Source organism: Embiotoca jacksoni, unplaced genomic scaffold (genome assembly GCF_022577435.1).
Source record: "Embiotoca jacksoni isolate LCO1_2020_lvr unplaced genomic scaffold, fEmbJac1.0.p SCAF_11, whole genome shotgun sequence".
NCBI classification, from domain to species: Eukaryota; Metazoa; Chordata; class Actinopteri; family Embiotocidae; genus Embiotoca; species Embiotoca jacksoni.
The window spans coordinates 585,784-600,109 of record NW_027185241.1 but is presented as its reverse complement, the minus strand read 5'-3'; the positions used below and the strand labels follow the sequence as shown (position 1 = coordinate 600,109).

The 14,326-nt window shown below is 39.6% G+C and overlaps 1 protein-coding gene across 3 annotated transcripts; it reads right to left on the bottom strand.

Annotated features, from left to right (window-relative positions):
- Window positions 1-4,512: 4,512 nt before the first annotated feature.
- wdr73 (WD repeat domain 73) lies at window positions 4,513-11,969 on the bottom strand. 3 transcript variants are annotated; one of them, XM_069140948.1, is made up of 9 exons: window positions 11,856-11,969; window positions 11,020-11,087; window positions 10,165-10,263; window positions 9,784-9,869; window positions 9,602-9,690; window positions 8,914-8,981; window positions 8,271-8,435; window positions 7,386-7,742; window positions 4,513-6,733 (listed from the first exon to the last, which is right to left on the bottom strand). In XM_069140948.1, exons 1-9 carry the CDS (start codon window positions 11,912-11,914, stop codon window positions 6,468-6,470), a joined length of 1,257 nt encoding a protein of 418 aa, XP_068997049.1. In that variant the 5' UTR covers window positions 11,915-11,969; the 3' UTR covers window positions 4,513-6,467. The 3 variants fall into 3 exon arrangements, with proteins under 3 accessions (XP_068997049.1, XP_068997059.1, XP_068997066.1); XM_069140958.1 differs by lacking the exon at window positions 10,165-10,263; XM_069140965.1 differs by lacking the exons at window positions 9,784-9,869; window positions 10,165-10,263.
- Window positions 11,970-14,326: the final 2,357 nt, after the last annotated feature.

Genomic DNA, 14,326 nt, shown 5'->3' with positions numbered 1-14,326 from the left:
AATTTTAAAAAATATTGGCATCCCACAGAGATCTGTATTAGTGCAGGAACAATCAGGGCTGTCTTGTCTTTGATATTTTGGGGGTTCCTGGTATTATGTTGTTGGCCCGAAGCCCAACAAAACACAGACCAGTTTTCAGTTCATATCCATCTATATAATGAAAAATGATGCATTTTCACTGAGTTTTGAAATTGTGCAGGCAGCTATTGGGACAAGTATTCTTATGTTTTATTTTCATCGGTATAATTCTTTGAGAATATTCTTATTGGTTCTTTAAAATATAAAAAATTTTTTACCGCAGCAACAGAAAAGTCAATAAAACTAAATATCTCACTTAATATTCTTGACATCAAAATACAGTGAAGTTTAGACAGGATGAAGAACAGAAGTCAGTCATCAATATCAGCCTCTCCTCCTGCTCTGCTGCAGGTAAAGGTGTGTGTGTGTGTGGGGGGGGGGGGGGGGGTGGGGGGGGGGGGTTAAAAGACTCAAATTTAAATTAATAACCAACATTAGTGGTCTGTGTGATTAGAAAATGGGATTCAGGAAAGTAACCTGATGTTGCTCGGACAGGAAATGCCTTCAAACAGTCTTTGTACTTGTGAACTGAAACTAACTGGGATGGTTTGCAAAATAGTCAGCAGTGATGTGAGGTTTGTGTGATTTGTGGCTGCTGGGATAAGACATGGGAAAGAAACACGTTTTATGGTCCATTAGATTTAAATCAGCAGTTGCCTGTCGTTCTCTGCCTCCTCAGGGAGCCGTGAATTGCCTCTTGAACGGAAAGAGATTTCAATTTAAACTTCACAAACAGATGCTGTGAGGCTGGTTTTGGAGGCATCGCAGAGCAGAAAATAGACACGAGTCATTCATACTGTTCAGTGAATATCTGTTATAATGGCTGTGGCATCATTAGGCCATGAGAGAGTTCGGGCTCAAAGCTCACTGTTCTGTCACTCAATATAATTGCTGTGATTTTTTTTTTTTGTGTGTGTGTCATTTCAAAAGCCTCCTCGCTTTCTCCCTTTTTGCTTTTGTGCCTTTGCAATTTCCCAAAACACACCCACTCAGAGTTGAGAGACTTATGGAAAAAATTTTTTATTGACTTTGTGAGGAGTGAAATATGGGGAGTCAATGGAGCCAGAGCCTTTTTTTGAATCAACCCCTACTGGCCATTGGTGGTATTGTAGTTGAGGCACTTGCACATTGGCTTTACTTTTCGTACTCTGAAGTTACGTCCACTTTTATATACAGTCTATAGGTAAATGCTGTTGTTGTTTTTGTTGTTGTTTTGTCCTGTAACGTGGGTATATAGGCTTTTATAACCAGACTCTACGACACTGCGTGAATATGTGGGTCTGGACACACTCTGGTGGGGATTGTTTCAAGTCGTGGCATCATAACGAGTGTAGACCTCAGATTAATTGTAAACTGTTGCAGCAGCCTTTAACAAGTCTCCTCTGACATCTGACATACGTTGTGTGCTGAAACTCCCTCGATGTTAGCAGAGTGCAACGCCATGTCGGTAAATGACCATTGAAGACTTTAAAAAAAACTTATAATTTTAGGCATTGTTCTTGCTCTGGCTTCATTTCCTCAATATTAACTAGCGTTGTTACAACTGTTTATATCGCTTCGCCTACCACCACTGCCACTGCTGAAAGTAAATATTGAAACAAACGCTAGATTTCAACGTCATCGCACTTTTTTTTATTTACATCATGTGAATGTAAATTATCACCAAATATCACAATCAAAATCAGTGCCAAAAATCCTGTATTAGTCAGGATAAATTAGATGCAGTCCATCAAAATAGTTTAGTGGAGTTAACCGTTAGGTTCAACCAGTTCAGGACAACATTGTTTCCAGCCAAAGTGATTTTCAACAGTCTGATTATTTCCTGTCGCCACAACTATACCTGTCAAAGAAGTTCAGGTAATGCAATGCTGACTAGGCGCCTTTTTCTATAATGCTGAATGTGCAGAAGCTCCCGAAGGTAAGATTTTAGGCAAAAACTTTAAAAACAACAACAACAAAAACCTGTTTGTCTTGCTGTTTTCCAAGTCACATTCCCCTCAGATGTTTTCTGTGGGAACATTATTTCTGCAACCAACATGAATACAATATCTTTTGGGGGAAAAAACAACAACCACACAAATAAAAATAAAAAAATCCCTTCAGATGTTTTTTTTTTTTCCCGTTTTAAATCCATTTCATAAACAAGCTTTGGTAAGAAAATATTTCCCTTTAGTATTATTTGAATAGCTGAGTTGCCTGATAACATAATGAAGAGAAGCTTTCAGTGGGATGTCGCCACACAAATGGACGGTCAGGTTTAATTAAAAACTCTGCATCTGGTTCACTGGAATAAAATGACTTTTTGCTTACAAGTAACAAAGAATTACGTCACATCCCAACTGAGTGCATTTGTTGCTGCTTGTCAGCCGGCCACATTTTTCTGGAGGATAAAAGCCAGTCAATGGGACTCGCAGTAGATCATTTAACAGGAAATTTAAAGATTTGTCGTGTTGACTCGGCTTGTCACCAAGCTGTCAGCTCAGCATTGTGAATATCTGGAGAAGGTTCAGTTCCTGCTTCCTCTGCCTGCTCTGTGATATCTGTTCAATGGCGCTGTAATTATGTTACATTGTAGGGAGAGTAATTGTTGAAAGACGTGAATGGTTCAAAGCAAAGTCAGAGAGGACAGTCAGCGATAGTGTATTTTTAGCCATGCTAGTGGCAGCTCTCTGGAGAAAGTCAGAGATAGATTTTAGTTTGCTTTGGACGGAGCCAAGCTAGTTTAAAATTGGATGAGCAGACATGATTCACAAAATATCAAAGTATTCATCGACAATAAAAGGATTCATTTCCTCCTGTTAGTGTGATAAAAGCTACAGTGATCACCTTTGCTAGGAAATTAAAAAGCCCAAGATGATGTTTTGTTTGAGCAGCAAATTGGCACATTTGAGAAATTGCAACCAAGCTGTCAAATATTCAGAGGAAACTTCAAAGGGAAATTAAAAAAAACCAGTTAAAAATCAACTAGAATCCATTGCTGCTGCTACATCTCAGCCTCTCAAAGCTTGTGGACATTTGCGTCCACAGTCCCGGGGATAATTGTTATTCTTCACACTTCGTAGCCTCAGATACGTTTTGGTTATTATCAGGGCAGCGGAAAAAAAAAAACCGTTTAAAAAAAACAAGCATGTCTTTGCCTCATGAAACTGTGATGAGCTCAGGAGCCGCTGAGAAAATATTAACAGGAGTTTTGGACATGGCACAATAAGAGCTGCCAATCACAGGCAGAGACAGAAACACTCAAGTCTCCTCGCATTGTGAAGTGGTGAAAGTTTGGAAACCTTTAGTTGCAACACGAAAAAAAAAAAAAAAAAAGCCTGCAGACAAGGAAAAGAGTTGAGCTGAAGTGAACTGAAGAGTTTACTGCTGAAGTGGGAGTTGGAGAAGTTGCAGCAGTCGGTGCATATTTTACCAGCGGTGTGTTTAGAAGAAGTTTGTTCAGCTTGTGCAGATGAGAAACACTAAAGTTTAGGCGGAAATTGCAGTTCAGTCTGAGGGAAGAGCTGCAGTTTGTACTTTTTGGGTTATGTTGGAGGGAAATCCGGTGACACGGTCAAGAGGCAAGAAAGAAGGCAGTAAAGTATGAAATTAAGTTTCGCCCGCTTTTTAAAAATTCCATTTCTTCAATGCTCGTTGCCCGGCGAGGAGGAAATAGGTGCAGCGTTGTATAGTCAAATACTTTCGTCTTGTTATTTGCCTGTTGGATGGTATCAGGGGCCCGCTGATGTCCAATTTATTTGTAGTTTTCTGCAAATCGCAATTTTCCTGAAGAGTATTAGAGGAGCCAGAAGAAGAGCGTGACCAAAATTGCCAATACAGTGTGCAACAACAACAACTCAGCATGTTTGTCAGATTCTGGTCTCGGTCTGTAGTTTGAGATCATGCAGATCATGCAGTGTCGTGAACGTGGGCTGTATGTAAAAGTAGACACAGCGGGTCTGAAAAGTGAATCCTACCGGGAAGTGCCTTAAACTGCAATACCACCGAGGGCCACTAGGGGGCCTGCTCCAAAAAAAAGGCTCCGGCTCCATACAATCCCGTGCAACCTTTCCTTTCTTTAAGGAAATACAGAGTCGAAATATTTCTTTTATTTTGGTGTCATACGCTAAAGTTACTCCTTTTTATTTGTTCTTTTGGGGCTCCAATCTCAAAATAATCCCGTCATTAATTACATATTAGGGCTCAAAAAGCAGCATTTTTATGGGGGTCTTTGTTTGATTGACAGGCCGATTTCAACTATCGTTGAGCAGAGTGTACATTAACACACTAATCTCCCTGAAGTTTCCAGAAAAAATATAGCTGATATAATCTAAATGCTGTGCAGCTGTTACTTGAATAATCATATACTGCAGTGCTTTCTCAAGGCTTTAAATATATTATTAAATTCTAACAACAACAAAAAAAAACTTGTGTACATTTGCAATGTGGGTTTTATTGTCAAGTGTTTTTAACCAGACTTTAGTATTTATGTTTGACAAGAGTGTATTTGTAAGTATCCTCATTGTTTCTTTCTGGAAGAGAAATGAAGGTTTCCTTGACCTCTGTTTAGGTTCATGATTTCTATACAGAGAACACCCTGACAGTCAACACTCAAAAAGAACATTTCTGTCAAATACATAGTACAGCTGAAAGCAGGAAAAATGTCGTTGGTAATGAACAGTAATTACCAACAGTGTGGGCAGTAAACAGTAGGAAGGTCGAAGTTATTGTGCTGTTACATGACATGAAATAGCAGGGGAGTGGGCTGGACACTGCTCGGTAAACTGTCAAGAGAAAAATAATTGAATATTTGCCACTGAAAGGCCTTGGAAACGGTACCACTAAAGAATGTTTAGGAATTTGCTTTTTGGGCTTTAATAATTTAACTTTATGCTTTTTGGCCAACATTTTGTGAGGGCAGATATGGCAAATTTATTCTCAACTTTTCTTTCACTGTGGGATGTTTTTGACGATTGTAACTATTGTACAAACAGACAAAAAAAAAAAAAAAAAAAAAAAAAGTCGACTCGATGCATTGGGGAACAAATGAGAAGTGATTTCGGATTTCTAACGGCCGTCAATGTGTCGTCTTGTAGGAACCGGAGAGCGAGCTGGTGGTTGAAGTTGCAGTCTGAAGGTATAAAGTTTTAATAAATCATCGTCTAATACAGATCGAGGCTCAGTAGGCAGCAAAAAAAAATAGTAGTGGAGAATCATGGAGGAGAGTTGAGGATAAGTGGAAAAATTTAGTAATTACTCCACTTAGATAAAATGTCACTGATTTTACGCAAGGAAAAAAAAAAAAAACAATTAAGATGAAACCTGAGAAAACAGACAGCAGAATGGTTTTTTTTCTGAAACTCTGTAGAGTCCTCCTGTGTGCTGATCTGACGTCCATCGCCACGCATTCATTTAATGAAAATATTTATCTGTTGCTGCTCCATCACTGTCACAGATGTGTCGTGTCGCGACACAGATGTTTTTAGGATTTGAGTTTTAAAGTTTCGGCCAGTTTCCAAAACAAATGTTCTCGATGTTCCCGGCGTTTTCTTGCCGACACACTCGTCTCTTAAACGGCTGCCTCAATCCCGATGGATTTTCAAAGAAATGGATTTCTTTTGTGCTCGCTGGAGAGCACAAAAAAAATTGCAAACACAACTTGATTTTTAATGTAGGTGGTTTCAACAGAAGAAATAGTGTACGAGTTGGGTGAGGAGGATAGAATAAAAAGGAAGGACACATTTCTCCATGAACAAAAGAGCCTCATTCAATTCTTGAAGAGATTTATACGCAGTTTGTGACCAGATATTTATTTTCACTCATTATGTTCATGAATGTCATGGCAATTTGAGCTTTCAATGATTTCCCGAAAGAATTTATAAAAAAAAAAAATGTACGTGAAAGGAAAAAAAACAACAATCAGTATGGTTGGCTACAACTGGAGGTTGGATAGTTTGGGGTGAACTGACCCTTGAAAAAGACACACAGCCTTGTTGGACGCAAACATTTAATTTGGTTATAAAAACTACAACACAAAAATGTGTTGTAATCCAAAAAACCCAGGATTCAAAAGGAAGCGTTCAGCGGGACCAGCTGTGACTTCAATCCAACAGCAGTTCATCTGTAATTTATCAAGGCAACATTCCGTTTGATTTTTGTGAGATTATTTCCACTTTTTGATCCATTAAGGATCGTTTTCTTTCTAAATTTTCATCCTAAGAACTGCCTGCAGTTACAGGAGTCCACAAAGGCCGGTTCTGAAGTCACCACATCAGACGGTGATTCGTTTGTCTTTCTTGTAGTTTCAGTGTTGTTGTTTTTTTTCCCCTGACCCACACCAGTTTGTGAAGCTTCACCTCAGTCATCACACAAGCTCGTTTCCTCCTCCTCGTCCCAGGCGAACTGGATCTTCACTTTGTTCCCGGTGTCGGACCTTCAGCAGCCGATCCGGCCGGATGCACCCAGTCCCAGACGTGGATGGAGCCGTCCGAGGCGGCAGACAGCAGCGTCCGCGGCCGCTCGGGGTGCCAGACGTGGGCGGTGACGAAGACGGGGACGCCGTCGTCGGGCTGCTGTGACGAAACCGCGTGACCTCGGTGCTGAAACAGCGGCTGAGCTTCCTGCTGCTCCGTCCTCCAGACAGACGTGTTGTAGATCTGAACTACGCCGCTGAAACCTTGACGGAGGGGAAGGCGGGAACTTTAGGCGCTTTTAAATGAAACTAATCTATTACGTCTTCATCCCGGGAAATGATTTATTGAAGGTAAATTTGTGTTTATTATAATCTGGCTTTCTTTAGGCCATAATTTCTATTAGCCATGATGTTTTTATACTCGGAACGTACACATCAGTAAACAGGTGAAGAAACAGTTTTTCCTGATTATCTAAACCACTTTATTTGACACGTTGGTAATAATCCCTGATTGTTCAGGAAAACTGAAGGTGTGAAAGCACCATTAAACTGGGACACTCCAACGTTCGTCTTGCGCTATTCAGTGATTGGCCAAAGAAAATCCAAAATATCAAACAGCTGACTGGGGGACATACTGTATATTGAATGTGTTAGACATATCTGAAATTCTAAACAAAGTCTGACCAATTTTTCCTTTTCCAAGAGCTGCAGGTTTCCACAGTAAAATAACTTTTAATATAACCCAATAAACATAAAACACCTACATGTCCCCACAACAGACTTCAGTCTGGATGGTTTTATATCAAACGATACGCTCACGGTATCAACTGTTTTTATGCTCAAAGCAGATGATTATTTGTCTCGGCCTGATTATAAATCACAGAAAAAAAAATGCACAGTGTCCGTATAAACTGACCTGACACGGCGATGCAGTCGTCCAGCGCCGGGGCCCACGACACTCCGACATCGTCCAGGCTGCAGCGGCGTGTCTGGACGTCCAGCTGAGCCCGACACACGGCTCCTCCCGGGTTCCTCAAGTCCGACACCACCGCCTGTCCAGAGGAGGAGAGCCTCACCACCCTGCAGGTGGACAGATGCGGCCCTGCAGAAACGTCCGTCCACCAGGCGACTCCGTCCTCCGGTGGAGGGGAGACCTGAGGAGCAGCAGACGTCCGAGTGTCGGCGATGACGACGCTCCCGTTACGGCAGCCGGCGAGGAAAACGGCGTCACTCACAAACTGTAAGGAACTCAGAGGAGCCGCCGAGTCGGTATCTGCTGGGACGAAATGAAGACAGAAGACATCGTATTAAAAGGACGAAACAGCCGCCTCGGTGGTTTGAACCGGAAGAGCAGCTGAAGAAAAAGTAAAACGGGCTTCCTGCTGCGACGTTCACAGCCGAAGTGCTTTTGAACAAAGCGTCAGCTGATCATACACACAAACACTTAATGCACAGAACCGCATGTGATCAACTGAAGCGAGCCGAGATGGATGGAAATAAGGTTTTAAAAGTGTAAGTATTAAATTACTTATATAATATAATACACAAAAAAAAAAACTTGTTTTTAAGTCAGAATTCAGTTTTCAGTGCGCTTTCATGACAATAACACCACAGACTAAAAACCTGCTTCATATTAGTGCATCATAGGACACAACTAGAGTTTAACAAAATGAGAATAAAGCCACATATTTAACCACAAGGCAAAAAAAAAAAAAGATGTTAACGTCACCCTGCTTTACATCAAAACTGAAATATACGCTTACATCTGAGCTTGAAGAAAAACAGTAAACCGCAGTGTCACCTAGTTTATACAGCGTCTGTCCTGAGGTCAGCTGAGTCAGCTGGACGTCGCTGCTCTGAGCGCCGTGAAGGACTTGGGGCGGCGACGAGAGTCGAGCCGCGATCCTGCTGCCTCCCTCCGAGACTCCCTTCCTCCCCTCGATGCTTCCCGTTCTCCTGATCACATCTGGCATCGGATGACAGCGGACAGCCAATCACGTTTCAGGAAGTCAACAAACAACAGTTTACAACACGAAAAAAAAAAAGTCAAGAAGGCTGTTTTTTTTTTTTTTTAGTTTGTGGCTCTGAGTGGGCGAAGGGTTTATTGTTAAAGTTGTGTTTAATCACATTACCACAAACTCAAGACATATCAAAGATAATTTCACCACAGGACGTCTAGTTTTAGGACTTGATGGGAACCAGGTGGGAGCAGGTCGGGGGCCGTCAATACATGTTTTGGAGCCAGCCTCCAGTGGCCCTCAGTGGTATTGCACTTTAAAGAAACTTCAGCATTGGCCTAATTTTTTCAGACTCGGAGCCGAGGCTACGCCCATTTTAATATACAGACAATTATTTTATTTTTTACCTTCATAAATGATCTTTCATATTTAAATTAAACCTGCCGGCACGACACACAGAGGAGCTTCAGGGTCGTAAAAACTCACCGCTGTCGTCTCCTCCGAGGTCCCATACCTGCAGGTCACAGCTCAGCCCGTCGTTGGTCACAACACACCTGCCAGAACAACAACACAATGTTCGATAAAATATTAAAACATGCAATACAATCCTTCATCTTAATTTTCAGATGATTTGTAGGATTAATCTTAAATCAATAAAACGTCAGAAAATAGTGAGTCCAAAGATTTATTTTCACAACAAAACCAGAGGATGTTTGGTATTTTGGCCTGGAAATGAAAACAATGAATCAATAATCTCATTACTTTTCTGTTCCTTCACGAGCAGATTAACCAACTAATTGTTTCAGATGAAATATTCATGAGGCTAAAAGTGCATTTAACACATTTAAAACAATGAAACCGGCCGCTTCCAATATTACTGATTTACTGTTGAGCCTTTTGTTTTGTTATAAATGTAACTTAAGTTTGATTATGTACGACAATACTAATAAAGCGTTTTTTTCAAAATCAGACACCAATTTAGAAAAATGTTGAAATGATGTTTCTTTTTTAGGTTCTTTTATGTCTTTGTCCCTGCATTTAATCAATATATTTCAGCTTTTACAAAAGAAGCTTTGAACTTTTCTGCAGGCGAACACATCATAGGGCTGAGACATCAATGGAAATGCTGCTAGTTCTTGCTGAGCTTTCGTCCCCCGTTTGTGTCAGAACTCGCCTCGTCCCTGGGATGTGTTTGAGGCAACGAACGGAGCCGTCTGTGAATCCACCGTGGGCAACTTTAAAATCCCGCTCTGCGCAGAGACCCTGAACACATCAACACAAAACCGCAGCGGCTCAGAGTCACATCTGGAAAAATAAAGACCTACAGTTTGGACAAATGTGCTGATTTTCTTTTACCTTATTTTCATCAGCAAAAAGTTTCAGCGGCAAACGAAGCTCCAAAATTTCATTCTTAGACGGACTGTAGCCCGCGACACAGACGGCTGCAAACACAACAAACACCGATGGACACGAGCAAACAAAAGGCCGGAGATGTGGAAGGTTGTCTGATTGCATATTGTGCGACACTGAAAAGCTTCGTGGCCACATCTCCTCTTGTGTGAGGTTTGCAGCGGGATCAACAGTATTGTGTTGATGTTTTGTGCAGATGGACGGCGTTTCTTGCGATGACTCAGCAGGTGATGAGGGGAGGTAGCTCACGTCCGTGTTCTGCATTGTATGTGTGCACAACTTTTTGTTATTATGTAATAAAGAAAATGTGAAACGCATTTTACTTACAAATGACGACAGAAATCTGCAGAGTCTGGAAGGCCACAGTGGGATTTTTTTTTTTTTTCAGGATTACTTTTGCATTATCTGAGTCGGGTTTTATTTCCTCTGACCCACAGAGAGAGAGAGAGAGAGAGAGAGAGAGAGAGAGAGAGAGAGAGAGTGAGAGAGAGAGAGAGAGCGAGTGAGCTGTGTTATGATAAAAGCATTATTGAATATATTGCTGTGGCTGCTCAGACACTAATCTGCACCATTACAGTGAAAAAAGAAAACCAGAGGCGCTGGTTCAGAAGCTCGCTGACTCATGTGTGATCATGACTGCAGTCTTGGGATGACAGCTATATGAAAATCCACAGCTTTTCTGACTTTTATATAATTGTAAACCGAATACTTTTAGCAGTTTCGGACCATTTAAGCAGCTTCATATCATAATCAAACTAAATATTTGTTACACTGCAGCCAACCTGACCAAACGTTCAACTGGAGGTTCAAACAGCCGTCCAACTAGACGTAGATTGAACCCCAGCGGCAGTCGAAGAATAATCACATCTATATTCAGCAGCACAATCAAGCAGAGCATCTGCAGCTGTGTTCACAAGTAGTGGCTATAAACTGTCAGAGATTGGCCTTGGAATAATGAACATCTTTTGGTATTTTTCTCTAGTATCTGCAGAGAGTTTCCATTCACTGTTAGTGCATCATAATGTACTGGACCAATACACACACTGTTCATATGAATCAGAAGGAAGGTAAAACGTATATTGCAAGGCAACACTAAAGAACCTGCGGTAACCGTGAACTTTCACGGCTCTGTAGGTGTCAGTGTAACAGACTATTGACGTTACATAAAACAAATCAACTCACTCTTCGCCGACGTCCACTCGATGACCCGCGTCGGATGTTCCAGCTGATACACATGAAGATCTTTGTACCTGAAGGAGACGGACAGGCGTTCATTTCTGCCCAGATAACAGAGGATCACAGCCAAAATATACAAACATTACAATGAAATCCACTTTTATATTGTGATATTTGAAAAAACTAAAAAAAAAAAACTACAACTGACACATTATTTAGGGAAATGTTAATTGTTGTACTTTATTTTGTGTGTAAATTCATTTTACATTCCTAAAATATCCCTACACATGTGTGGCATCTATTCGTGATGTTTAAATGCACAGTCTTTATGCTATTTTCTTTTATTTTTTTTATCTTTAGTTCTTCAAAGCTCCAGCATTTTAACGTTAAGACCAGGCTCCGTCCAGAAATGTTGGTATTTAATATTTTCTGTCTCCAGCATCACCGCACATACCTTTGTTGTAAAATGTAATTTGATTTCTGCAATCGTTTGGTCACATAATTTAATTCGTCTGAATATATAGTGTTTAAATTCAGGAAGTTTGTTTTGAAAACTAATCCAATTAGGCAGTGCTTGATTGTGGTCCATGTGGTAAACTAATATAAACTGCCACTTTAGCGATATTAGTTGTTGCTTGTTGTAATGCGAGTAAGCCGAATTGAAAATGACTAACGTTTATACAAGAAAATGCTTTTCATTTGTAATTGTAATGAATCTAAAACTGCATGAGAGTAAAACTTTAGATTTTTAAACGGCGTTCACTCTGCAAGGCTGGCTGGAGTCGCTAACAGCTGGTACAGTAAATATTGCAGTGCAAACAAGCAGTAATAAGTTTGCTCACGTTTTCAGGGACTCGATAAACCAGTCGTCTAAAATATCATCAAACTCTGCGTCTTCCATCTCTCTCGTCAGATCACGTTCAGCAGGAGGAAAGCTGTTCACCCACCAGTTTCTGTTCAACTTCCTCAGCTTTTTATTCTGTGGTTTCTTGAGTTCATTTAGAGTCTCTAACACCGCCACCTGCTGGTCCGGAGTTTCTATTTGGTTTAAAGCGAGCGCCGATTTACAGGATAGACGATGAAGATTTTATAGTTTATATACAATATTATTAGGGCCCAAGCACCGATGGTGCGAAGGCTCTGTTGTTTTACAAGGAATTATTCTTCCCTGTTATTATTTTAGTTCCTTAAGATTAAATCGCCTTTTTTGGCGGCTTTAACATACTCAAAAACTCATTAAACTTGGAACATGACCTAAATAAAATACATTGAGTTAATTAAAAAAAAACAAATGGAATTGAATTAATAAAACAAATGGAATTGAATTATGTAAATAAAATAAATTAATTGAAATTAAATTGAATTACATTAAATTAAATAATTAAATTGAAACTACAAATTGCTATAACATTTATGTACATATTCAATCTTTCTTAAACATTACATCTTTGACAACAGTCTGAAGACACCTCTATGGCAACAGGAAACGACCAAAAAAATTAAAACTGCAAGCGGGGATACCTCACAAAACGTGACACATACATCCGGCGTGGTGAGACGATACATCTGATATGTGTTTTACGCACGGGCGTCGCCCAATGGCTCGGTAGCGCCCCCTAAACTGCAGCCCCGGCATATACTTCGGACAACTTGATATAGTAGGCCACAGTGGTGTTAGAGCAGTTGTCTCACAGTGAGAAGTAACTTGAGGCACGCATGTCAGTTCAGAAAAAGGTCATACTCCAAAAAGTCATGAAAAGTCATCCAAAGTATCCAAAGTATGTCGTCCAAAATATTCAAAGAAAAGTCATACTATAGCATGTCGTCCAAAAAGTGACCCATAATTCATTTTTGTATATAGTATATAGTATAGAGTAGAGTATAGAGTATAGGGTATATAGTATATTGTATAGAGTATAGAGTATAGAGTATATAGTATATTGTATAGAGTATATAGTATATTGTATAGAGTATATAGTATAGAGTATAGAGTATATTGTATAGAGTATAGAGTATATAGTATATTGTATAGAGTATATAGTATATTGTATAGAGTATATAGTATAGAGTATAGAGTATATTGTATAGAGTATAGAGTATATAGTATATTGTATAGAGTATATAGTATAGAGTATAGAGTATATAGTATAGAGTATATTGTATATTGTATAGAGTATAGAGTATATAGTATATTGTATAGAGTATATAGTATAGAGTATAGAGTAAATAGTATAGCCAGAGCGATGCGGCTAAGTTTGATGTTTCGCCGTGACACAGGAAGTTGATGTTTAAGGTCAAACGATGCTCCAAACCTCATGAAACTTGCATCAGGCACTAACTTTCATGAGTTTTTGAAGATGTTAAAGCCGCCAAAAAAAGCATTTTTTTTTTATTTATTTATTTTTTTTTTAAAAGAAGAATAAGGAACAAGATCAAGAAAAGAAATAAAACTGCAAGCGGGAATATGCCGATCCTCGCAGCTTCACGTCTGGGAGCCAGCGGCCCCGACCGACCTGCTGGATCCCAGACGTGAAGCTGCGAGGGCCCTCATATCACTGCTTGCAGTTTTAATTTATAATTATAATTTTAAATTGAGATGACATAAACATAAAATATTTTACCTTCTAAAACAACATACAGGGATTGAATAGCATCAACTATTCTTTTATTCTTAATTTAATAAAATTTAATAAATCCAGAAGATACTTTGGCTTAAAAATATTTATTTTTATATTTCCAGATCATTTCAGAACATATGAACATTATTTATTCTGAATTGAAATGATCTTTTGAATGCATTTCTTAGTGAGAGCTCACTTAACTCATTAAATTAAGTTTTTAAAGCAAACAAGACTTGCATTTGATCAGACTTCCATGTAGCAATTGTTTGAGGGTTAAAACTCTCCTTTTGGTAGATTCAAGAATATATGCATGATAGAAACTTGCTGTATGTCTGTAATGCATCACGCTTGTCTGGTTTATGTAGGTGCAGCAGGAGGCAGCAATAGCAATGAATTATTGAAATTGTTTCGCCGAAGCCGTTTATATGATCCAGTCAACGCTTTTTCAGTCTTAACTCTGCTCTCTAACATTGTAAAAGGTAAAATCATGTCACTCAGTGTTTGCACCGTCAAGCGTTTAACAGAAAAAAACAAAAAAAACATATAACACTGAAAAACCCGAGAAGAAACTGAAATGAAGGAGGTCACCATGTGAGATATGAAACAACCAGCCAGTCTGGTGTGTGTGGAGGTGTGTGTGTGTGCGTGGTTATTCTGGTATCATTTGGAGGTGATTTAATGAAGGTAAACAC